Source organism: Nylanderia fulva, unplaced genomic scaffold (genome assembly GCF_048542155.1).
Source record: "Nylanderia fulva isolate GAGA-0341 unplaced genomic scaffold, ASM4854215v1 Scaffold675, whole genome shotgun sequence".
Classification (NCBI taxonomy): domain Eukaryota; kingdom Metazoa; phylum Arthropoda; class Insecta; order Hymenoptera; family Formicidae; genus Nylanderia; species Nylanderia fulva.
The window spans coordinates 8811-34984 of NW_028190781.1; the positions used below are offsets into that span (position 1 = coordinate 8811).

The 26174-nt window shown below is 35.3% G+C and overlaps 1 protein-coding gene and 1 pseudogene across 4 annotated transcripts; one reads left to right on the forward strand and one right to left on the reverse strand.

Moving 5' to 3' along the window:
• Positions 1-4004: 4004 nt before the first annotated feature.
• LOC114946380 (uncharacterized) lies at positions 4005-7101 on the forward strand. Of its 3 annotated transcripts, none has more exons than XM_085488298.1 (7): positions 4005-4388; positions 4534-5039; positions 5245-5428; positions 5502-5715; positions 6013-6207; positions 6445-6730; positions 6783-7101. In XM_085488298.1, the coding sequence occupies exons 2-7, from the start codon at positions 4954-4956 to the stop codon at positions 6796-6798; spliced, it is 981 nt and encodes a 326-aa protein (XP_085344424.1). In that variant the 5' UTR covers positions 4005-4388; positions 4534-4953; the 3' UTR covers positions 6799-7101. The 3 variants fall into 3 exon arrangements, with proteins under 3 accessions (XP_085344424.1, XP_085344423.1, XP_085344425.1); XM_085488297.1 differs by having other exon boundaries at positions 4006-4388; positions 6799-7099; XM_085488299.1 differs by lacking the exon at positions 4005-4388 and having other exon boundaries at positions 5016-5079; positions 6799-7099.
• A 6172-nt stretch (positions 7102-13273) lies between these two features.
• Positions 13274-16060, reverse strand: LOC114946378 (uncharacterized; annotated as a pseudogene). The gene is made up of 3 exons (XR_003822603.2): positions 14485-16060; positions 13970-14320; positions 13274-13872 (listed from the first exon to the last, which is right to left on the reverse strand). The product of XR_003822603.2 is annotated as an uncharacterized LOC114946378 (transcript).
• Positions 16061-26174: the final 10114 nt, after the last annotated feature.

Genomic DNA, 26174 nt, shown 5'->3' on the forward strand with positions numbered 1-26174 from the left:
ACAAAATTTCGGGCAACGCGTCGACCAGCTCGCTATGAATTTATACGATTCAATGATAGAGGGAGGAAACCAAACGAGCTCAGAGAAACGCACTATCTTACAAACGATCCAAACCCAAGCATTATTAAATTTTCAATTAGGGCTACGAAGCGACTTAAAGGTACTTGTACGCTCACAACGATATACGACGCTTCAAGAAGCGATAGCCGGCGCGAGCGCGGAAAAGAGATTTATCGGACTTAGCACGTCACGGGCAACTAATTCCTCGCTAAATAAGCCTGAATCAACGCGGTCAGGACAGCGAACGACGGGACAATGTTATAAATGTGGAAAACCCGGACATTACGGACGAGACTGTCGTAGCAAGGTCAACGTTCTGCCGAAACCGGAAAAATCCTCGCGTGTATCCGCCATCGAAAAATTTTGCAATCATTGCAAAAAGCGTGGACATAACCGCGAAGAATGTTAATGTTGGGAATTAAACGGGCGACCGAAAAATAATACGCCCCCACGGAACAAGCCAGAGGATCGAAAAAAACCGCGAAGTATTAATAAAATAGATAATCAAAGAATCCGGCAGGAGAGAAATTCCGAGTCCGAACGTAGCAGCGATGAAGACGGAGAGCGCGGAGATAAAATTAAGAAGACTCGCGCGCTCGAATATCAGGTGACACACGTGCGCCGAACGCCGAGAAAGAGAGCGAGTTTAAATATAATTACTCTGCCTATACGAGAGGCAAAACGCGGAAAAGTAAATATGTTTTACGATTCGGGAGCTACGATTTCGTTGATAAAAGTGAAACACTTGAAGGGCGAGACCGAAATTTACAATAATAAAATAACCCTCGTTGTTGAATAATACACGATCATAACACTTTCCTCAACAGCCTAATTCCTTGCATCTGAAAAATGTACGCGAACAATTGAGTCAACAAAGAACAGATTCTCGCCGGTATTTGGCAAAAAGACATCTGTGAACCATTTAATGGCAAGATCTGATGTCAATTTGCCCGATTTTGATGCAAATGTAACGATATTGTCTGCCTTGTATAAAGTTTTTTCGACAATTGGTCCAAATTTACCACCAGTCTCTTGCAGACTATCAGCAAAGGGACTTTAAATCTCCATCGGCAGAAAACGATTGGCTGGATAGTGTAGCTATGAGTCAAGGAATTTAAGGATTGTGCTAGACATTCGACTTTTGACGAGCCTTTTAATGTTAGCGTGCGACCTGCATGTGTTTCGAAATTAAATCCCGATTGATCTGAATTGAAAATATTGCTTTCCTCCTACCAATAATAACTCTGATTGCACTGTAGAGACGAATTCACGAGACTCTTGCACTAATTTTTCTTTTGTCGATATTTGTCTTTGAGTCACAAATTTATTTATCTTTCGTGATACAATTCCATGCTTCACTTTAAAATTATGGACCCATTTTCTTGAAGCGGTGAATAATTCACGTGACAAATCAACTTCCTCTCTAACCCGTAGAGCCCATCTCATCAATGTCATAAATAGAAAGCGATTTATCAGACGCACTTTTGAATTGTTCTAAAACATATTTCGAAATTTGTAATAATTTTTTCAATCCTAGTTCCACCTTGTGTAATTTGTGCCTCCCATCTATACAATAATTTAAGACTAGAAACTTTTCTAAATCTGTGCTGAACTGACTTTAAAGGCATATTTTTTGTCTTTCCAGAACGCCAAAATTCTACCGCTTTCCTTTTATATTCAATGTCTACGTCAATTATAACTTTTTTACATCCCTGTTCTAATACTTCACAATCATTTTCAAACTCCTCTTCAATCACAATTGCGTCAGGATACACACTTTCGTCATTATAACATAAGTATCAAGGTTTCGATAAATATTCGAGTGTCAATGGATTCTTTAATTAAATCCGCTAAATAAACTGCAAAAGATCTTTCTTCATCTGTAATAACTGAATGTATATCATATTCGGGCCGATCAAAACTTGTTGCAGTAAATGTATGATGTTTTTTGGATCATCGCCATTTTTCTGACTATTAATTTAAACCATCAATCACAAACGAAAAACGACAGTAGCTATTTGAAAACAAAGAGTCTTGCAGTCGGCAGAAATTCGGACACAGAGTAACGATGGCTACCAGCAGCAGTCAGAAAAACTAGAAAATAACTGTCGTATATTGAAAACAAACAAACAACGTCCGCAGTTGGAAAATAAAAAAACAACGGCAGTAGATGGATTTTCGAGGTAGCCGCTTTTCTTCTTCCGTCTGGTCGGTGGTAGTTTGCAGTAAATCCATGTATCCAATTGATCGCCCCTCTCTCGCACGCCACAATAAATGTAAACACCGTTGGCCTTGGCGCGATGCGGCGCAGGCGGAAGAAGAAAAGCGGCTACCTCGAAATCATCTACTGCCGTTGTTTTTTTATTTTCTAACTGCGTACGTTGTTTGTTTGTTTTCAATATACGACAGTTATTTTCTAGTTTTCTGACTGCTGCTGGTAGCCATCGTTACTCTGTGTCACCCCTATATTCATAAAGGCGTTTTGTACCCTTAAAACGGCTTTTGGGCAGATATAAAAAAATACGTGTCAGATATTTTTCAATGTACTACACGTATGCACAGTCTCAGGAAAATCGGCGTATGACACTTGAGTAGCGTTACTTGTAAGAGATTTTTAAAAATACATGGTGTTATACAAAATGAATCAGATCTACCACATCCAAGTACACTATCTCGAAGTTCACTCTCAAGAGTGTACAATGACTGCGTATTTGCTGTTAAAGCAAAATAAATGAAGACCAATCCAAGTGCAATTTCTATAACTATGGACGCATGAACGCTGACAATTATCGTCATATTCCATTTATGACTTTTTACATTACATTGAATATCACTTACAGCAGTGCTCGGAATTAGTTGCTCTTTTCGAGCCGATTTCGCAAGCGACGGGGCGGATCCCCCCACTACCGTCGAGGCTCGACGGCGGAGTCGTCGTCACTCCGGGCAACGCTATATCTCAGAAGCGTCGCTAAACATGTTAAGTTGTACCTTCCGCCAAATCGTCATTATTATTACATAATTTATATTTTTGTTAAATAATAACAATATTAAGTTAATATTAAATTACTAATTAAGTTACTAACGAACTTGAAAGTTCGGACGATGAAAAACGAGTGAGCAAAAATTTTCAAGAAAATTTATAAGAAAAATAAAATAGAAAAGTGGTAGGGAGAAAATGCATGCGCAAAATAATAAAAATTGTGTGGAAGGGAAATTTTTTAAGCAATATAAATAATATAATTTTTAATGTAGAAGAGGAATTTTTTAAACAATAAAGTGAAAGGGAGAAAATGCATACGTAAAATAATAAAAATTATGTGGAAGGGGAATTTTTTTAAACAATATAAATGATATAATTTTTAATGCAAAAGGGAATTTTTTTTAAACAATATAAATAATATAATTTTTAAATCTGACTACAAAGAAAATATAAAATTCCTATTGCTTTCGAGAAAAGATACTTGTAAATTTCTCATCTTGATTTCCATAAACTTTTTGTAGCTAAGTAAATATCGACCTAGATTAAATCTTTTCTGTATCTAAGTAAATATTACTCTATATAAAACGCAGGTAAGAATACTTTTGTAGAAGGAGAGTAATATAATATTTCTTATCAATTGTTCTACGATGGTGTCGGCGGTTATGAGAAAAAAGATTAAAAAAAAAAAATAATATGTTACAACCAACCCCTCTCCCACCTCTATTTTTTTCGCCGATCCCGGCGTGTTGCTTGCGCGTCATAGTATAAGTCCGGCCCCGGCGTGTTGCCTAGGGAAATAGGTGCACACCATAAACTAGACGCAATCCAAGATGGCCGACACTAGCGGACGACGCCACCAGGCGGCGCGACGGCGAGCACAAGAGGGAAACCGCGTCCACCATCTAGGTACAACTCCATGACCAAAGGCTAGAGACACGAGCGATCATGAACCGTCCTAAAAATGGTGTATGAGCTTTTATAGCTCTAGCCAAACAAGAAGAAGAAGAAGAAGGGTGCATTCGTTTATGCAGAGACTGCCGCAGAATGCCGCAGATGTTGTTCGTTTACTCCACCTGCGCAACCGACTGCAGCGCAGTTTGTTGTTCGTTTAAGCAGAGCTGCTGCCTATCTGCGCAGCCATCTCGGAGGTCCTGCTCAGGATGCTCTGTTCGCAGTACTGCGGACTACTGCGTAAACGAATGTAGTCTTCTCCATTGTTAAGCCAATTGAACTTGGAAACGTTGCCTAAAAATTATTTCAATTATGAGTTATGTTATAAAAGTTCAGAACAAAGAAGGTGGAGAACAACTCCTCCAAATAGATCCTACAAAACTAAAAGTAATGCAAGGTAAATAATACAATAAAATTATGAATCTGTTAATTTATATTTACGATCCAATTAACTTAAAAATGCATTTTTATCAAGAATATAAATTTAAAGTAATCTGTTTCAAAAAAATGTGCTTTTGTATAAAGATGCAATTCTGTTACAGTCATTCCTAGCTATCAAGCTACTTCGTCCCCAGTTAGTTTGGAAAAATCTGAGAAGTCTACATCAGCAACATTTCAATCCTACTGTCATCACTGTCTGAAAATGTTATGTGCACACGTCATATGTTAGAACCTTCAACCTATTTAAAAATTTTATTATATTTATTCAAATAATAATTCATATTTAATATAAATATGATGGTTTCTAAATCGGCCTAAGGGTGGAATTCATAGATGTTGCTTAAAATCTGTCTTAAGATAGTCTTCGCCAAGATGAACTTAGCGTCCAAAATTATCTTGAGAATGTCCTATATGCACAAACGAGTCTTGAAGAATCAGGTTAAAGCTTAAGACTGTCTTAGTAAAGTTCATTCTTAAGCATCCAACTTCGGAAATATTCGGAATTCCCTAAAATTTGACCAATGACATTTCAATATCTAAAAGTATACATAGAGAAACGTGTGTCTTCGCTGTCATCAGAAATACATTGTCGAGATTCTAATAAACGGTAGATTTTACTAATTTATTTTACTTTACTAGCGTATATTGTGAGTAAAAATTGAGAAAAATTATGATATTATTACTGTTATATATTTACTATAATATTTATTTAAACAGAGAAAACTTAACCTTATCTATTTTGTTGTGAAAATCTATTATCTATTTCCTTTGCATTTTCTTAAAATTTTGTTTTCAAAAAATAAATTTTTTAGAAAGATAATGTCTAAAAGAACGGTATATTCAGATTTGGAAAAACAAGTATTCCTTGAGATCTTAAAAAAATACAAACATATTGTTGAATCGAAAGGTACAAATACCTCCACGTTAAAAGAGAAGTCAGAGGCTTGGTCTATTATTATGGAAGAATATAATAACTCTTCCTTAATTTCTACTAAAGTATAAAATTTACTTTATTATTTTTACTATTTTATCAATTCTCTTTGAAATATAAATAGTTTTTATATTATAGAGAGATGTACAACAGTTGAGGAAGTATTGGTCTAATTTAAAACAGCAAAATAAAAATATATTAACAACTGAAAGACAATCAAGATTTCTCACAGGAGGAGGACCACAAAAAAATATTGCTGAAGTTGATCCAAATGTTTTAGACATTGTCCCTGATTTGATGACAACAGCACCAACCATTTCTTCAAGTAACTTTTCTAAGGCGGAATATGAAGGTACTTGTATCTGATTTCATGACAACATCAACCATTTCTTTAAGGTCTGATATTGCACTAATGTTATTTTGGCTTTAAGCTAGACTTAAATATGTGTCTGCCTTTATGTAGAAAGAAAATGGATATATATTTAAGTCTCGCTTAAAGCCCAAATAACATTGGTGCAATTGGACCTAAGTAACTTTTGTATGCAGGAATATAAAAGCAATATATAAGCTTATATAAGTGATAATATATAAATAATATATATAAATTCTTTTAACTTAAATGATAAAATGATTAAATTCAATATTTTAGATCGACAAATAAAGGTTTTAAAAGCAATTCAGCAGAATGCTTCGACCAAAATTGATTACATTGCTAGTGGAGAGTGTTTGAAGACACAAAAATTACTAACATCTAATGAACCAGCATTTAACATTGACGACATGGAATTTGAAATGGATGATACAATATATGATACAATAGATAAAGAGTCTAATAATGAATCTGGTAAAACAATATGAAATATTGGCTGCTTTCGCGACAGATTCAAAATGATTCACATTAAAATAATTCTGCGCTGTGATTGAAATTTGTAATTTTTTTGAATTATGTTCAAAGAAATTTCGGATTCAATCACAGCGCAGGATCATTTTAATCTGGATCATTTTGATTGTGTCGCAAAAGCAGCTATTATTTTAAATTAAAAGCTGTTCATTTTTAACATATGAAAATAATGTTTTACAGAAAAAGAAAATTCAATTTTATCAGATAGAGAACTTAAGAGAAACAAAAATAGAAATGCTACATCACGGTCCAATTCAAAGAAACAGAAAACTGAAAGAATGACTATAATATGTGACAAAGAAATGGAATTGGCAGATATAAAAATTAATCATGAAATCGAAATATGTAAACTTAAAAAAGAACGAGAACAGTTTATTAATAAAATGACGATTAAAAAGTTGTTCTTAGAAAAAAAAGAGTTACAAGAAAGAGCTAAATTAGCGAAATTTCGTGCTCAAAGAGAAATGTAAGTAATGACTTTTTCCCTTCAGTTATAAATAAAATTTTAATTTAAAAAGGTTTTTTAAATTCTAGGGGAGAACATTATATCTCAGATGATGAGTAGAAAAAAATTTCTAAAATATTCGCTGTGAATACTAAGTTATAAATAATGTTATTACATTAATTTTTATTATTACTAAATTATTGTTTATAATTACACTTATTTTATTTTATTACATTATATTTTTAATTTAAAAAGTTAAATAAGACTGAGAATACTAGTCAAAAGAAGTGAAATCTAGTTTTAAAAAATTATTATTTTTTTATATTATGTTATCAGCATTATATTGTGTTATGTTGTATTTTATTTTGAATTATGTTAAGAGTATTATATCATATGATTATCTTAGTATTATATATTATACATATTATTAACAAATATGTAATACAAAATAAAGTGTAATAAAATGACAAAATAAAATTAATGATTTACTCTTTGATTTCTAAAGAATTTTTTAAATACATTGAGGCTGCCAGAATTTACTTAAAAATTATAGATAACGGACCTCTAACTTTTCATTGACGCTATGATGATCATGACTAACATTATCAAAACATTTTGGAAAGTTTAATATAATAGAAAATGCAATCCAATATAAGATTTGAAATATATAGTTGGATTATAACGTAAAAAATGTATGAATGGAACATAAAATTAAAAATTAATATCATTACATTAAGGTTAACGAAATAAATCTCGAACTATGTTTTGCCTGACAATAAAACCATCTCCAGGTTGCTGAAGTTCATTGTAATAAAGCTCTTCATTATCTTCAATTATTACATCAACTTCTGGTTCTTCTGGAAGCACATCTTTAAAATATAGTGCTAAATTATGTAAAACTGCACACGCTGATACGACTCCAGTACATGTTACAAGTTTTAAAGACAATCCTCTTGATAAGCAAGGAAATCGTCTCTTCCATACTCCAAAAGTTCTTTCAACAACCATTCGTGTTCTTGATTGAATTTCATTATATCTTCGATAAAATTTTTATTATTAATATATGTATGTATATTAAAAAACCAGAAACTTCAAAATTTATTAAATTTCAATTTTTAATATCTAACTTTTGTTCCTCTTCATTTTGAGGATTTCTGAATGGTGTTAACAGAAATGTAAGAGCAGGATATCCAGAATCTCCAACTATCATTCCTGTTAATTCACGTTGTTGATACCGCATAAAAATTCTAGAATTTTGGAAAATTCTGCTATCGTGTTCCCTTCCTGGCCATTCTGGGACGAGATCTAAAAATTCCATGCGTGGTCCCACGATAGCCTTATACAATAAATAAAGAATAAGACAATAAAAAACAAATAAATATTAGTAAAATAGAAACATAATTTTTATTACTTTACCTGGACATTTAAAGAGAAATATCCTTTTCTATTTCTATACATTTCAGCCAGTCCCCCGAAATTATTACTTAATAATCTAATGTGTGTGCAGTCTATTGCCCCATCAATGTAAGGAAGTCCAATAGCTCCAAATCTCCCATATCCTAATTCTTTAAATAATCTGCGGTTTTCTTGTATAGCTCCTTCATGTGTCACAAATTTAACATGACTATTCAAATAAGATGCTAATATCATAGTTACTCTAAATATAATTCTACTAATTGTTGGTTGTGGTAATTTCATAAGATCTCCGTTTACTTTCTAAAACATAAAATATATAATACAATTATTTATGTCTCTTTTTAAAATTAATGATATGTAATATAGAGAATTTACTTGAAAACTGCTGGTAGCATAATATCTTAAACAAATAAGCAATTGAATAACTGGTTCAATAGGAAGACCTCGATTATCAGGCTTTGTTAAACCATTTATAACCAAAGGCAATAATCCATGCATAACAGAATTTTTTGAGAATCTATATCTTATATGAAATTCGTGTTCACGATAAGCTGTAAATGGATTAATTGCATCTCGCACATATCGTTTTTCACGTATTATGCCAATTTCTTCATTTTCGTCATTTTCTTCATCAGAAGAGGAATCAGAACTTTCAAACAAGTTAATGTCAAACTGGCCCAATATATTAAATTCCATAATACCTTTAATGTAAATATAAAACCTCAAAATAATAAATATTATGTAAATTTGTAATAAATGTATTATAAATAATTAATTAATATCGTATATAGGATTAAATGTTTATTTTTAAAATAATTTTAATATAATTGATACATAACTATTTTATTTTATATAACCTATACAGCACTTTATTTCACAACCGTCTTAAGTCTACAATTTACTGGACTTCATTAAGACCTGCTCAAGATATGGTTTGAGTCATGATTGTGCATCTAATAATTTTAAGTCGTACTTAAGATTTGACTATGAAACAGAATTTGCTTCATTAAGCATGATCTCAAGTTTCAGTTTGAAAATCGGTCTTTAGAAATGTTCATGAAACTATCACGATCTTAAGCACTAGCTTAAGGTTGTCTTCAAACTCAAGAAACATCTATGAATTCCGCCCTAAGAGCCATAGCACGAAAAATTACAAAAATTAATTATTCGGAACTGTATCTCTTGGTACGAGATTACTATAAAGTTCTATATATTAATTAACCTCGAACTTACATATGGAGAAATAGGCACGAAAAATATAGGTCCGAAAAGTCTGAATAGCTTAGTGGTAAGAGCAGTCGCCCGGAAAGTGAAAGACGCGGGTTTGATTCCCGCTTCAGCGACTTTTCGGACCTACATTTTTCGCGCCTATTTCTCCATATGTAAGTTCGAGGTTAATTAATATATGGAACTTTAGTAATCTCGTACCAAGAAATACAGTTCCGAATAATTAATTTTTGTAATTTTTCGTGCTATGGCTCTTAGGTCGATTTAGAAACCATCATACTTATATTGTTTATATTGAGAGCCAATAAAAAATATTTATTTCTGAGTTAATTCATATTTATTTAAAATTTCTTTACTTACGCACTCCAATTACAATCTGAGCAGTCAATTCACGCAGGTGATCGTTCGGTAAATGATGTCACGTGACTCGCAGATAATAGACGCAGTAGATGCGCAGTGGATGCGCTAATCGCTGCATAAACGAATGCACCCGAAGAGACACGAGCGGAAGGCGAAGCCAGTCACTTCTAGTTCCGGCGTCAACGAGTGAACACCGATTCCCGCGTAGCTCCGTCCCGATCTAGGTGACGCCGTTTCGACGCTAAATCCGATTAAATATCTAACATCCCAACTAAACAATCAACGAATTGTAACCGAGCGACCTAGATAGTTTAAAATCTTATTCTTCGATTCATATCTCGCTACATTCTAAAAATATAAGTTCATTAGTTATAATCGCCGCCTCACGGCTTTCATTGTCTTCGTATTAAGGGTAAAATAAATTGTTGCAAGTATAGTCGAATCGCGAAGTGGTTGTGTTTATTCAACGATCCGTCCTCACACGAGAGGTTCCTTTCTCTCGCGGACGACTCGCCCCGCCGATGTGGAAGTTAGCATGAGGAGCCTCGAGCACGTGACCACAGAACAGCACATCCGCCCATGCGACGACAAGGTTAGCAGAGCCGTCAGAAAAGGATATTAACAGAGAAGACGCGCCATCACGGTAAGCGATTTGTTATATCAATACGTGTCTCCAAACACGTGGTCGTCAACCCACGCCGTCACCATATTTGCGCGTCTCCTCAAGCACATGACTGGCGCATAACGCCGTCGCCATATCCACGCGTTTCTCCAAACACGTGGTCGTCAACCCACGCCGTCGCCATATTTGCATGTCCCCTCGAGCACATGGCTGGCGCATAACGCCGTCGCCATATCCACGCGTCTCCCCGAACACGTGGTCGTCAACCCACGCCGCCGCCATATTTGCGTGTCTCCTCGAGCACATGGGTGGCGCATAACGCCGTCGCCATATCCACGCGTCTCTCCGAACACGTGGTCGTCAACCCACGCCGTCGCCATATTTACGTGTCCCCTCGAGCACATGGCTGGCGCATAACGCCGTCGCCATATCCACGCGTCTCTCCGAACACGTGGTCGTCAACCCACGCCGCCGCCATATCTGCGCGTCTCCTCGAGCACATGGCTGGCGCATAACGCCGTCGCCATACCCACGCGTCTCTTCGAACACGTGGTCGTCAGCCCACGCCGCCGCCATATTTACGTGTCTCTCCGAACACATGGTCGACAACCACGCCGCCACCGTATTTATACGATTACCCTGACCACGCACCCGGTATCGGAATCTCACCTTGTAACCATCGTGCATAACGCAGTTAACATGCCCGCGCGTCCTTGCGTGTACATGACTACCGTAACCTCGTATCATAGCCGCCTCGTGTTTCACTAGCACGCGTTCATAAACTCCCACCATCGCTACCTCAAATATAGCTCGCGGGCGTCCGTAAACCATTCTATTCCTACCCCCCGAGTAGAAACGGTATATGGGTGTTCGCTAACCTTCGCTATTACGACAAAGAGGGTTGTATAGATAGAGGGGAAAAGCCAGCCACGAATGCGTGAGCTAATAAAAAGAGACAGAGAACGAGACGCCCATCAGCATCCTTGTTCAATCGCGCATGCGCTATAGATTTTCGCAGTCAAGTGGGGAGATCAGGATTTGAAGAGAGCAATATATCGGAGTGCGTTTCGTTTCCCGCATGCGTGCAATGCATCATTTAGCCTTGTTGCTCATCGAATGTTAAATAAAGATATATAATCCATTATGCATGAAACAGAGGAAAGGAGAGAAGGAGGAAAATGTTTATACTAGTAATAACAATACATTCCACATAAAGTTTTTTATTTATATAAACGCTTTTAAATAACAAAATTTGTAATGTTATAATAATAAAATATTCAAATAAAACATTTTATGTATTTCTGATATATATTCAATCTTTAAACTCTTATTTGTTATAAATTTAACATAAAATATGTAGAAAGTATACAACTTTTATCTATATTTTTGTCAGTTAATATATTATTATTGGCCACTGAAAATCGTTAGCTTATTATAATGCATTCTGATTCTTTTAGAATCATCTTTGGAGCGTTTACTTTCGTGTGTCAAACGAATATCAATATATTTTTGTATAATAAGAATAATCAATTGGTGTCGATGATCATACAAAGGCTCTTGATCTAAAGTATGACTATTGTTATCTAAAATTGTATTAGGAAGTAGTTGTAGTGTTTCTGTTATAAGCTTGTTATTTATATCTTTTAATAATAAATGAACATGTTGACGTATTATTTTCTCAGCACTCATACAAATAAAAATGACATCTTTGGAGGGAAAATGCAAGCCACCACGATTTTTTAAAATTGTTAATTTTGATTTATCACTGTCATCTTCTAACATGTCTCTACTTCACAAATTATTTTTTTCTTTAGTGAATGTACTATTGAACCAGCTATATGCTTCACGATTTCTTCAAGATAATCAGAAACATACCAGCCCGCATTTCCGCAATAATTGTGATCAAATAATATACTATGATTACTTTTCAAATAATTATAAACTGGAAAATTACTAATTTGTTTTTGTTGTGGGACTTTTTTTCTTTCTTTCGTAGTATGAATTTCCGTATTAGTTTTTGAAATTGATGTATTTTTATTATTCGCTATTGTTTGTTTCATTTCGGTAATGTTAGTTACGTCTGAAATTAATAATGTATTGTCTTGCGGAATACAATTCGCTGAAGTAGACACTAAAACATTCATATTATTAACTAATAATTTGGTGTAAGCAGATTGATATTGCACTGTTGTTGGATTATTATTATAACCATTCATTCTTCTTATTAAAGCGAAAAACATTTCAACATGATCCTGAGATAGTTTATAACTTAAAACAAATTGAACAGTATTATTTTGTATCAAATCTGTACAAAGACTAAATAAGTTTTTTAAACAAATAATAAAGCCAAGAAATCCCGTTTTAACAGATTCGCTTTCAAGAACTGATTTACGATTTTTTTTTATTACTTGGTTACTATTAATTATAGAATTTTCTTTTTCTGTTGTCTTTATGTTATTGTTTTTTCTCGCTACAGGCACATCAATTTCTAATTTTTCAATATAATCAATAAATCCATTAATTTTTATTTTGAATTGAGATAAGAAATCTTTGGTAATAGCTTGTCGTCCTGGCGTCTTACAAAATTTGTTTTTCACATTTAAAAAATCAAAAATATCATTAATTGTTTGACAAAATTTCGCTGTAGATGAAGCTTTTTCAAAATTTTTATCTTTAATTTCGAATTCAAGGAAATGTAATGCATTTGATACGCTTGAACTTAATACTTGCGCCGCCAGTGAAACTTTCATTTTTTCGTTTTGAAAATAAACATGTCTGTCTCGTATTTTGCATGCACTGTGCAAGCCCTCACTAATTTGCTTATTGTGTACTTTTTTAATATATTCCCAACTAATACTTTCTTTTTTATCATATATTATAGGTCCTTTTAACGCAAAATAATTTCTCACTAACTTGAGCGTATATTTAAATTTCTCTCACAAGTATACACTTTATAATACAATTATAGTACAAAGTACATTTCACATAAAAATAATTAATCATTAAAATACAATTGATTGAAATAGAAGTATGTACAATTTAAGTATTACAGTAAAAAGTTACATGAATTTTTCTATTACATAATAAGCGATTTTTGGCGATCATCTGATATATGTACCAAGGTTATTATTGGTAAGGGTGGAGCTTATTCTGGTACCTTGAGAATGTTCTGGTATACTTTGGTATACCTTGGTACATATACCAGACAATCACCAAAAATCGCCTAAAATATGATTGAAATGTATGTTGAAACTGCACTGCAACGTATAATTACAAATTTACCTGTAAACATTCAGCAGCCTCAGAAAACTGTTTCTTCTTCATGGTTTTGATTAGTTCTTTTATATTATTATTTATTTTTTCTTTCCTAAATAACTTCATATGGGAAGCAGATTTCTTCAATTTTTCAGAAGCCATAACTCTTACAAATCGCTCCCAAGCTTCATCTGAAGCGAAGTGCTCTCTTGAAAAAGACTCTAGCTGACTTCCGACCACAAAACAAATTTTTTTTGGGTGAATGTCGACAACAGATGATTTTCTAAACATCAATAATACAATTAATAATACAATTATTTTATAAAATATTAAGCTTAAAATATTTAGCAGTAAAAAATTTTACAAAAATTCTAATGTACCTTTTATTATTGTTTCTGGGACTTAAATTATCATGTGTTTCAAAGTTGTCTCCGTTATTAGTATCCGTACTTGTTGAAAATGTATTTTCGTCACTTATTGTCATATCTTGATGATTCGTTATGTCACCAAGTGCTTGAGTAGATACGTTGTTAATTGGTAAAGATAATTGATTAGTGTTTCGATTAAAAGGGACAGCAGTTCATATTAAACGTCTCAAAGTTGTATATCCATCAGTCTGATAAAATGATTCTTCATAGAAGTGGTCGCTACATATACTGGCTGACTTACAAACTGTTGTCACACCAATAGCTTCCATCCACTTCTTTTTTTATTCAACATTAACGGGAAAACTGTAATTCAAAATTAAATATAGTTAAAATCGGAGGTGGAGCAGCTAATCTGAATAAATACCAAATATAGAATAATATTTGGCATTTTCATATGAATTTTAGGTTAAGGTATTTTGATAATACACACTTCAAATAATAAATTTATCAATATTTAATAAACTTACTTGTGAAAACTTCGAGATATATTAAACGGAATAGGTTGCTTTTTACACACAATACACGTTCTTGTCATTTTTCTTTATGATTGTGTCACAGCGCGTCAATTTAATTTCTCCTCTTCTTTATTTATCTGACTGAATCCGAATAAATGCATAAAATTATATGCAAGATTAATAAATTCTTAGCTACAACACCATATTGTAGGTTAAAGAAAAACCCCCTCAGTAGTCTCAACGATACCTCCCCACTCAACTCCATTCAGCTTGATGCGCGCGCAACGTTAGACAAGGATAAAGATGGGCGTCTCATATTCTTTCTCTTTCTATTGCCTCACGTTTTCCACTTACAGGAGTCCCATGCCTATTACACACCTTGTATTACGACTTCTGTCCGGACACGTAAGCGACCATAACCTCGCAGAACAAAGTGCGTTCGTAAACTATTTTATCACCACCTCCGATAGTAAAAGTCTACAGATACTCGGAACTCACCTTGCCGCCACCTGGGATGCCACGAACACGTGGTCCTCCTCGACTCCCACTACCTTTGCTCCACGATCCGCGCATGATGCCCCGCGAGTTCATTGCCAGTAGTTACGCGAATCACTGTGCGATGTTCAGATAATGTGTCCCCGAACTCCTAGCTCTAATAACTCGGGTCCCGACCTCCTATCCCTGTCCTATACCGAATGGGTAGTATCCGCTCGTTGTACTATAGCCATATTTCGTAGACATCTCACCTCGCGCGCAGTCGTTTGCGATCATTGTTTTATTAACCTGGGACCCCCGCAACAGAACCTACACGAGCGCGTAGTACGTCATTACATCACTCTGAGAGACGATTCGCGTTTCGAGAAGTGTGCCTTCTGCCTCCGAGTCCTGGTAGGAACTGTCGCTGTGCGCGACGCTATCTGCGGAATTTGCCCTAAGGCCCTGAGCGGTTTCCTTTCGTACCTCGCCCGTCGCAAGGAAGCCTCTCATAACGATCCGGAACCGACTTTCAATATAATTCGGGAATTTCGGGTTTAGACCCTTGTCAAAAAATTTCTCGCCACTCATGGTCTTCGGGATCACGTGGGTAGACTCGCCGCCCATCGCCCCTAAAACGTAATAAATAAAATAAAATCGAGAAAAGACCTGTAAATTCCTTATCTTGATTTCCATAAACTTTTTGTAACTAAGTAAATAACGCCCTAGATTAAATTTTTTCTGTATCTAAGTAAATATTACTCTATAAATAAAATAAAATAAAATAAAATTGTAAATTCCTGCTAGAATGCTCGTAAACTAATCGTAGCTATTTTATATTACGTTAAAAAAAATCAGGCAATGTTCTGGGAAAAGAGGCGTTCTCATCCTTTTTTTGTTTTAATAAACTTAAACATTATAAAACTGAGAAATTTCCCACTCCGTAAGGAGGTGTTCTTCAAACGTATAAATACGGCTCTCGAGGTTAAGTTAGTTAGTTACATTTTTGAATTTCGTCTCTCGCGTACTCACGTATTTAACGCAAGTGTACCATTAAATTTCAATAATGAGTTTGAAAAAAGTAGTTGAAATTTGTCTATCACTAGCGCAGAGTTTATGCGGGAAAAATTTTTCCAGGCATATATATAAATTAGCATGCGCGAGTGAAGAGAAATGCTTCAATATTTTTAGTAAATTCGCGGGGGAATGTCCCAGCGCTGTACTAGCGGTATTATTCCGACTAGGATATTTTAGTGTTTTTCGCGAATTACTGATTATCGCGGGAGAGGTGATCGAGTCGCGATACTATTTCGGTAATGAGAAGGAAAACGATACAGCAGACCACATAGAATATCTCCTCCTACATTTTCATCGAGTTCTGCGGGGAGAAGATAATAATAGTGAGTTTTTATTTTTATTACACTTAATTATAAATAAATTAATTATAACTACCTCAATTATTTATTTATTTAATTTGCTAAAACTTTAGCTATCGTACGTCCTGTCGCACACGTCACAAGAAACCGGTTACGTGTACTGGAAAATCGCCCCGTATCACTAAGATTAAAGCTAAATAGAAAACGAGCGAATTCTTCGCCGGAACCCGGACCTTCGCGTAAGTTTTTAACATCATAAATTATATCGTGTTGTTAGAAAACATAATATTAAACAAGAAATTTTGTAATAAAAATGTTATACGTTCCAGGCCGTGCACGCATCGTGTTAACGCCGGAGCTGGAACATCCGGTTATTGATTTAGCCGAAAGTGACAATGACGTGAAAGAAGTGCGGGTTCGCGAAGTAAGTCCGTTCGATGAGGCGGACATATTTACTCCGCTTGAAAGTAAGTAAGAAAAATACTACAGTGGTATATCAACACAAAAGATTTTTTAATTATGTGAAATACTAATAATATATGATTGATGAATATTAGATGACGTGGCGAATGAAAACGTGGTCGTAGAGGAACGAGAACAGAGGAGGAAATCGACGAGGAAATAAACTTGATTTCAGAAAATAAAGAGGAAGTAGAGGAGGGGGCGGAGGAGGAGGAGAAGGTTGAGAAGGAGGAGGAGGAAGAGGAAAAGGAAGATGAAGAGTTGGAAGAAGAAATAGAGCAAACGGAAGATGAAGGAGAAGAGCCGGAAGATCAAGAAGAACAAACGGGAGATAAAGAAGAAGAAGTGAGAGATGAAAATAATGCTACGTTTTCTAAAAAAGAAAAAAATAGCGGGGTGATGGCTGAGGAAGGTAATAATTGCATATTTTATATTTAATCTTTCCCTACGTTTAAATTTTTTGTTTATTTTAATTAAATAAAATGTTATTAGGAATTTCTTTCTCTCCTAACATTGTTCCCGAAGTTTCATATTCACCGGAGTATTAATCCTCGCAGGGTGATACAAATGGCCCGGCAAACGAATATCAAAACGTAAGTAAACTTAACATAATTATTAATAACAACAATTTCACATTATTAATAAAAATTCAAACGTAAGAGAGTAATATTTTATTAAGTATTTTATTTCGTTAATATAATTTTTTATTTCTCACAGTACAGAGTGGCGGGGGAAGGAACGTCGAAATACACCAAGAAGAAGATTCTCAAACCCGTTCCGGTGAGAAAACTTCCGACGATGCCGAAGAGCGACATTTAGCGGCTGCTGGACAAGAGAAAGAAGAAAAAGAAGCGGAGGAAGAAGTAGCGAATCAAGAGGTAGATGGTAATTTTAGATATATAATAATGTTAGCGGAAAACGTGCGTCGGTTTAGAACTTTTGGTGTAGAAGGACGGGAAATTAGTTTTCGTATTCGGCCGATACCCGAAGGAGCAAACGCGTATGCGTAGTTAGAAAATGCGTTTCGCGAACTTCACGAATATGCGTTGCATTCGTGTGAACCGGTGGATTACGTCGGTATGTCTTTTGATTCTGCAAGTTTAACCCGCGGCCCCGCAGGTATATTGTTCCGACCTTCGCGAGATTTGACTTACAAAAATATTTGGGAACTCGTAAGCTCGTTAGCGCAAAGCTGCGGAGGATACGATATAGCGCAAGAATTTAACATTCGCATTTTTAAAGTCACCCCTCCTATTGGTCGCGGACGTAACGGGCTTACGCTTAATGTTATTGCTAAACGCTCGATTTTAACAATTTCCAATACCGATAATTTATGTCTTCCTCGTGCGCTTGTATCAGCTCTAATTTTTAACAAGCGTGAAAATTTACGCGTGGGAAGAGTTACACGCGAAATGGAATGCGGTGAGAAGACAAAACTCGGTGTTACAGCACGAGTTAGCGTTGCAACTTACGAGAAATGTCGATGTCACGATTCCGGAGGAAGTGGAATTGTTGAAATCGAGCGTTTTCAGCAATATCGCAAGCAAAAATGTCGCGATAATAATATATAACGACGATACTTTTGGTCGAGGCGGTAATCCGCTATTCGATGAAAACGTATTTCTAACCACTCTGCAGCGGGAAATAAAAACTTGTCTAAATCTATTATACCGTTCAAATAATAAACATTTCAATGTAATTTTAAATTTAAATGCAGCAGCAGGCGGGCGAGGATATTGCATCCCGTGTAATTTAAGTTACCGCTCCGATGTGAGAGAACATCGATGCTCTAATAAATGTCCGCGATGTAACGGAGAGCCGCCGTGTGAGCAATCATTCGCGGATCGTATTAGGTGCGATAATTGTAGACGTGAATTTTTCAATCATGCCTGCTTGGAGCGTCATCGCACGGCAAAATCATACGATGGTAAATTACGTCGGAGTGTTTGTGAAATTATGCGATTTTGCGAAGATTGCGGACGTTTGATTCAAAGAAATAAACAACACGAATGCGACACGGCTTATTGCGCTACGTGTCGTTCTCTTCAGCCTTTGAATCACCTTTGTTACATGCTTCCCTTTCGTTGACATGGCGATAATCGTCCCGATCCGCGCACTTCCTGAACTCGCGGATGGAAATAACGAGCAACAACAGCATCAGCGGAGAAACGACGACGATGACGACGAAGGTTCGATTAATCAGGCTCGTGAAGCCGGGTTGCATTTGTGTTTTATGACTTTGAGACGAGGCAAGACAAAACGCTCCAAGGTAGCACAAATGTAAAAATTCACGTACCTACGCTCTGCGTCGCTCAACAAATTTGCGAGGAGTGTGCAGGAATAGATGAAATGTCGGTGCGATGTCGTTGGTGCGGTATTCGCGAATTTATATTTCGTCGCAACCCCGTGCAGGAATTTGTAGATTTCGTAACGTGGCTGACGAAATATTTTAAACAAATAATTTGCATCGCGCATAACGCAAAGTCATTCGACGCGCAATTTATTTTAAAATATATCGTGGAAAACCATGTCTTAGAACCTCGAGTCATTTTAAACGGTACGAAAATAGTTGTATTGACGCTAGGTCATACGAAATTTATCGATAGTATTAATTACATGCCGATGCGTTTATCCGAAATACCCAAAGCTTTCGGACTGGCAGATGGTACGAATAAAGGCATTTTTCCACATTTATTCAATACTATCGATAACCAGTCTTATGTCGGAGCGTTACCCGGTGTTCAATATTATTCACCCGACTCTATGCAGATGAAAGAACGCGAAAAATTTCTCGCGTGGCACTCCGAGATGACGCGCACGAACTATGTGTTTGATTTTCAACGCGAAATATTGCTTTATTGTGGTAACGATGGAGATATCCTTAGATGAGCGTGTATGGCTTTTAGAAAAATATTTTTAGAGCGTGGAAACGTGTGTCCATTCGAGGAATGCACAACCATCGCCTCAGCGTGTATGCGAGTATTTAGAAAAAAACTTTTTACGCGAAAGAGAGATCGGTATCATTCCAACGAGGGGATACAGACATGCGAATATTCACTCGCGTAAAGCCCTGCAATGGTTGATATGGAAAGAGCAGGAGCTCGGTCATCATATTATATCCATGCCGGTCGCGCTCGCGAATATCGATTACGCGATGGTACGCTAGTCGATGGATACTACGAGTCGGTAGAAAATAACGTAACGCAATATTACACATTACAGTTTTACGGCTGTTTTTGACATGGTTGTCCAAGATGTTTTCGAGTAAATCGCGATAGACTGCTTTCGACGGATCGTACAGATACGTGTGATTTACGTTACGAACACACCGTTGCAACATTTCGCCTTCGAAAGCGCGGATATAGGGTGATTGAGAAATGGGAATGCGACTTTGATCGCGAGATGAATGAAAATGTCGAGATGCGCGAATATCTACATCGACATCGAATGATAGACACTGAACCGCTCGATCCCTGAGACTCATTTTACGGCGGACGCACAGGAAATATTATAACGCGATACGAGATCACGGGTACGGAAAAGATACGTTACGTGGATGTATTCTGTATCCCTTTGTGTTGAAGACCGGTGGTTTTCCGATTGGTCATCCGACAATATACGTAGGCGAGGAATGCGATGAGTTAATCGGATTATCACCGGGATATAATTTCGATTCAGTCGAGAGGGTCGTGCGATGTAAAGTACTTTCTCCTCGCGATCTCTTTCATCCTGTATTACCCTATCGCGTGCGGGGCAAATTATTATTTGCGTTATGTCGTAGTTGCTGCGAAACATTTTCTCAGATTGGGTGGACTCACGAAGCTCACGAACGCGAATTCGAAGGTACATGGATATCGTGCGAATTACGAAAAGCAATCGAGAAAGGATATTTCGTGACAGGGGTTAGTGAGATTTGACAATATAACATCGCTTGTTACGAACCCGGTACGCGACAAGGGGGTCTATTTACAGAATACATCAATACATTTCTACAATTAAAGCAAGAAGCTAGCGGATGGCCGAGCGAGTGTGTCGATAACGTTGCTAAAGAGCGTTACATCCGCGAGTATGAGGAAGTAGAAGGAATCGTTCTTGAAAAAGATAACATTGCACTCAATTCCGGTTTACGCTCGGTTGCTAAATTATGCTTGAATTCTTTTTGGGGTAAAGGTCAACGTGCAAACTTACCGAATACCGCGATTGTCAAAACACAAGAACGATTAATGAGTTTGCTCACTAGTCCTCAACATGAAATAACCGATATATTGCCTGTAAACGACGAGGTGATATATGTTTCGTTTCGACTACGAGAAGAGGCGATCGTACCTTCGCCTCTTACTAATGTTATAATAGTGGCTTACACGACGGCTCAAGCGCGATTAAAATTGTATGATTATTTAGAAAAATTAGATAGGCGTGTTTTATATTACGACACGGATTCCTGTATTTATGTAAGTCGCGGTGATCCGTAGGAATACGAACCGCATACGGGTAATTTTTTAGGTGACATGACGGATGAACTCGCGAGCTACGGACAAGGTAGTTACATTGAGTCGTTCGTATCTGGTGGTCCGAAATTTTACGCATATGTGGTCCGTACACCCGAAGGACTCACACGCAAAGTTTGCAAAGTAAAGGGTATAACCTTGAATTTCGAAAACTCGCGTTTAGTTAATTTTAATAGTATTAGAGAATTATTGCTGCGTAAAGAAAGAGAAGAAGAAGAAGAAGAACGGGAAAAGGGAACGCGCGAAGAGCAAGTTGAAGAGGCGATTCCTGGGACATCGATAAATCTTCGTTTTAAAGCCATTCGGCGAACCGCATTTCACGATATAATAACACGTGACGAAACAAAAGTATGCAAGCCTGTGTTATTAAAACGAAGATTTATCAAAAATCGATATTCTCTTCCATACGGTTATTTACTGGAACAATGACATCGCTCTCCTCTTCACACTCTTCTATCTTTGCGGAGATACAATACATATACGCGTGCGTTTTCCGCCACTTGCATAATAATGCAAATGTTATGTAAAAATGTAAATATTATAGAAGTAAAATGTATTTTATAAAATATTATACTTTATATTATATTTTATAAATCGTAGTTTTAATTTTAAAATACCCGTAGTTTTAATTTTATTTTTATAATAGGAAAGACAAGGAGTAGTTTAACTAAAGTTAGAAAATGTAGATATTAGTAATAAGAAAAAAATACTCTGTAAATATAAATACAAAAATTTATATTTTTAATAAAAAATATTGTTTAGTAATAAAATTTATATATTTTAATAAAAAATATTGTTTCCCCACTCTAGTTTTAATAATAATAATTAACCTTTTAAGGAAATGCGGGAGGTATACTTTTTCCAACCGAACCGATTATATTTTTCCACAATCAAGAAGTTTTTATTGCGTTAATAAAATAACAAATGCTTTTCCACGATTAAAGTTAATACAATAATAAAGAAAGGAGTGGTCTGAATTTGTGATAAAGAGAAAACATTTTTAAATACGAGTTTTTTTTAGCTTCTCGCGTCACGTCATCACAATATTTGCTTGTATAAAAGTTTCACAATTTATACGTACAAAATAAGACCGCTTCCTCCAAAAGATTGCATAAAGGACGAATATTAGTGAACTTGCAGAAATAAATTTAGAAGTCTAATAAAAAAGATCTCGATTGTGGAATATTTCATTTACATGTGTATGTGCGAAATGACATTTAGGAATAAAACAGAGCAGAAAATTAGTTGCGCGATGTCGCGATAGAGGGAACTGCAATCGTGCAGTTAGACAAGCACAGACAGTCGTATTATCTTCGTCTCTCTCATAGAATAATATAACGCAAAACGTCTGCCTCTTTGTCAACATAGTTTCCTTCAAGAAAAGCTGGATAAAAAGGTTAATATATTTCTTTATGCATGTATGTATGTATGTATGTATGTATGTATGTATGTATGTATGTATGCGTAGAAAATGTTTATAAAGAAATATATATATATATTAGAAACATATATATTAAATATATCTACATTATATATACCTTTTGGTGTATGTGGTCTCTCATATTTCTTCCTATGTCTTGAGCATTTATTTTTTCGCTTCTGTAACTCTGTTTTAGACAAAGATAGACTCTTGTAATACTAGAAATTATATATAAAAATAAATATTATAAAGAAATTTATAATATATATAAAAAAATGTATAAAGTAAGAGGGAACTATTTAGATTTTATTATGTAATATTAATATTTACTTTTTCACATTCCCAACAATCCCAACCATTTAACGCTGATCTCTGAGCTTTGGATCGCATGTTAATATTAATCTGCTCGTTAATGTTCTTCTTTTTCTTTTGCAATTTGTAAATATAAGATACTTCAATGAGATATTTATGTAACAGAAATTTACATTATTACCAAATATTAAATAAATAAATATTCACACATATCATACCTAGCCAGTGATGCAGTAGGTGGCTTGTTTTCTATATTGTTATCTAAATCTATTGAATTTGTTTTAACATTTTTGTTTACTGCATGCTTTTTCTCGTGACTTTTTAATCCTTTCTTCGATTCTTTTATCAGTCGTGGAAATAAAAGGCTCGGACTAATCACATCATCACGTTTATTATCTTGTACTGCAGTCTGTATCTCGTTCTAAAAAAATATTAAACAAAATATTAGTAAAACAATCATGTGTATCCTCCAGTAAAAGAAAATTTCTCATAGGGAGAAAGAGATAACCTTTGAATTAGTGCAGCCTAGAGTTAAGGTAGTGCAGGAATAAAAAGCAGATCCTAAGATCTAATAATAAGTAATAATTTTATAAGTATACCTTTTTCTTTATGTGCATTTTTTAGTCATTTATTCCTCTTGTGGCAAGATGTAACTATACTATCAATTACTTGACTTTCCACTTAAAACTGCGACGTAACTAATGTAAAACGTACTTTATGCCGCGGCCGTCTTGCGCCTTGTCGTATAAAATAGAAACACGCCTTAAACGTAGATAAAACGGCCAGTGATGCCATACTTGGGAGAGGCAACAACACGCACACACAAGCGCGATCGTCGTATGTGTAATACACGTATGACGATCGCACTTGTGTGCGCGTATACTGTTGCCTCTCGGCCTCTCCCGAGTGGCATCACTGAAAACGGCACTCGAGTGCTTGTAAGCAACACGTTCTGTACGACGCACACGGCACACGTGCTTGAATTGATCAAAGGGCGATTTATATCTGGAAGAAGCGAGAAAACACGAAAAATTTTCAAAAAATATAGAGGAAAGGAGAAACCATACACACACAAATCTTCGGCAGTATAGTGTTCATTATCGAGCCTGAAAAGTTCGTTCGCGCGTGCTGTGTTTATAACCTGCCATGGGCGGATCGAATTTCCGAAGCGGAGGATACAATAGCTGCTTTTAAGAATATACAGGTAATGTAAGTAAATGACACATATATATTATTCAATATTATATTTATCAAATAATAGATAATGTACGTGTTCATATTGCTTGAACTTCTGTTTTGCTGTAGCCAGTGTATGAATAACCTCACAAAAATAGTAGTAAAATTCACATTTTTGTCACGTGGGTTTTATATAAAAATTCGTAGAATCCACGTGACAATAATGTGGATTTGACGAATTGTTTTTGTAGAAAATAAAATCATAAAAATGAAAAGGTCAGGCCATGTTCAAAAGAAGGTACTCAAAAATTTAAACCTTTCAAAATTTAAATGATCTAATAATAAATTATCACGAAAAGTAACTGATATGTTATTCAAGGTGCCAGTTCAAAGTGAACATACGTAAAGTGTATATTATCTAAATTTAGTAATAATATATTACCATGAAAAGTAACTGATATTTTATTCAAGGTGCAAGTTCACATTGAACATACATACATATAAGTAAAACTGATTACAATTTGATTCTAGAAAATAAGTGCGATATGTTATTCTTAGTGCACAAAATATAATAGTCGTTTATAGAGATTTGATTTGAAATTCATACTAGCCCGTACAATGAAAAATAATTGCTCGTAATTCCAGAGTACCAATTTGTTAATGACTCAGAAAAATAACATGGCGGCCTGCTCTCAAAAAACTATGATGTTTTTCGATGTCCATTTAGAAATAATGTCGAAGCTCTTACAGAATAATTACTACAACATTTGAAGTACGGAAAGTAATTACATTAGAAGAAGATTAGATTAGAATAAGGATTCAACGTATTTTTAAAAGCTCTACACACAACGAAGTGAATATACAAAACTATATACAAATACCTTTTTCTTCTGTGTTTCTGAAGAAAATTGTAAGTCAAATGAAACCTTGCTATTCAAAACCTATTTTTATTAATCGTGATATTACTTGTCGGCACGGCGTTAATCCGATTGTTGATAATTTTTTTAGAAGCACCGTTTACAAAAATATATAAATTGAGCTGTATTACTACGACGGATAAAATTGATTCGATTACGGTTTTCTTTTCCAACACGGTACCCTTACATTCGTTACAATTGCCGTTTATCGTTTCCCATTTAGAAAATTCTACATTAATCAAACTCTGTAGAGTGACACCTTTTTTCCTTTTTAATGTCGAATGTATAGGTAATATTAACAAACTACTGCTTTCCAGCTTAGTTACATTGTAATTACATTTGACATTCGAGCAACATGTTACGTGCTTTAATTCGAGTTCTAATACATCATTGATGTCGGAATACGTCGACATTAAAGCCGTAAAAAATTCCGAAACATCTTGTTGTGTTCGTTCTTCGAAGCGTTTTCCGACAGATCTTCTAACCGCTTGAATGTTCCAATATTTACGTTCACCATACGCGCAGATGGCATCAGTCAATGCATTCGATGCTTTATTTTTCAGTATTTGTTGCCTAATACGTACGCAATAAAACGCACATTGTAATATTACATTAGCGTAACAGGAAACAGCATCGTTATTGCAAAGGCCATATATTTTCCACGTAACTATACTTTCTGGTTCCTCACAATCATAATTCTGCACATCATCAATGATATTAGAAATAGCCCATCGACGATCGTACATTTTCACAACCTTTTTCTCGCACGGATTGATTTGTGGCAGTTCAGATTTGAATATAGATCTCAGTCGATTATATTCTACTAATGGCTCTCGAGTTTGTTTTAATTGATGCTGGATTGAAATTTATCAAATGTAGGCCTTCCAATTTACTTACTCGTGACAAACCTACATAGGCTTGACCATCACTGAATACAATCGTTCCTAAATCCATCATTGCATTGTTACATGTAATTTCTTGACTTTTGTGTATAGTTATTCCATAACTGAGAGACAATGGAAATTGTTTCCGATGTACCACTAATTTGTGGAATACT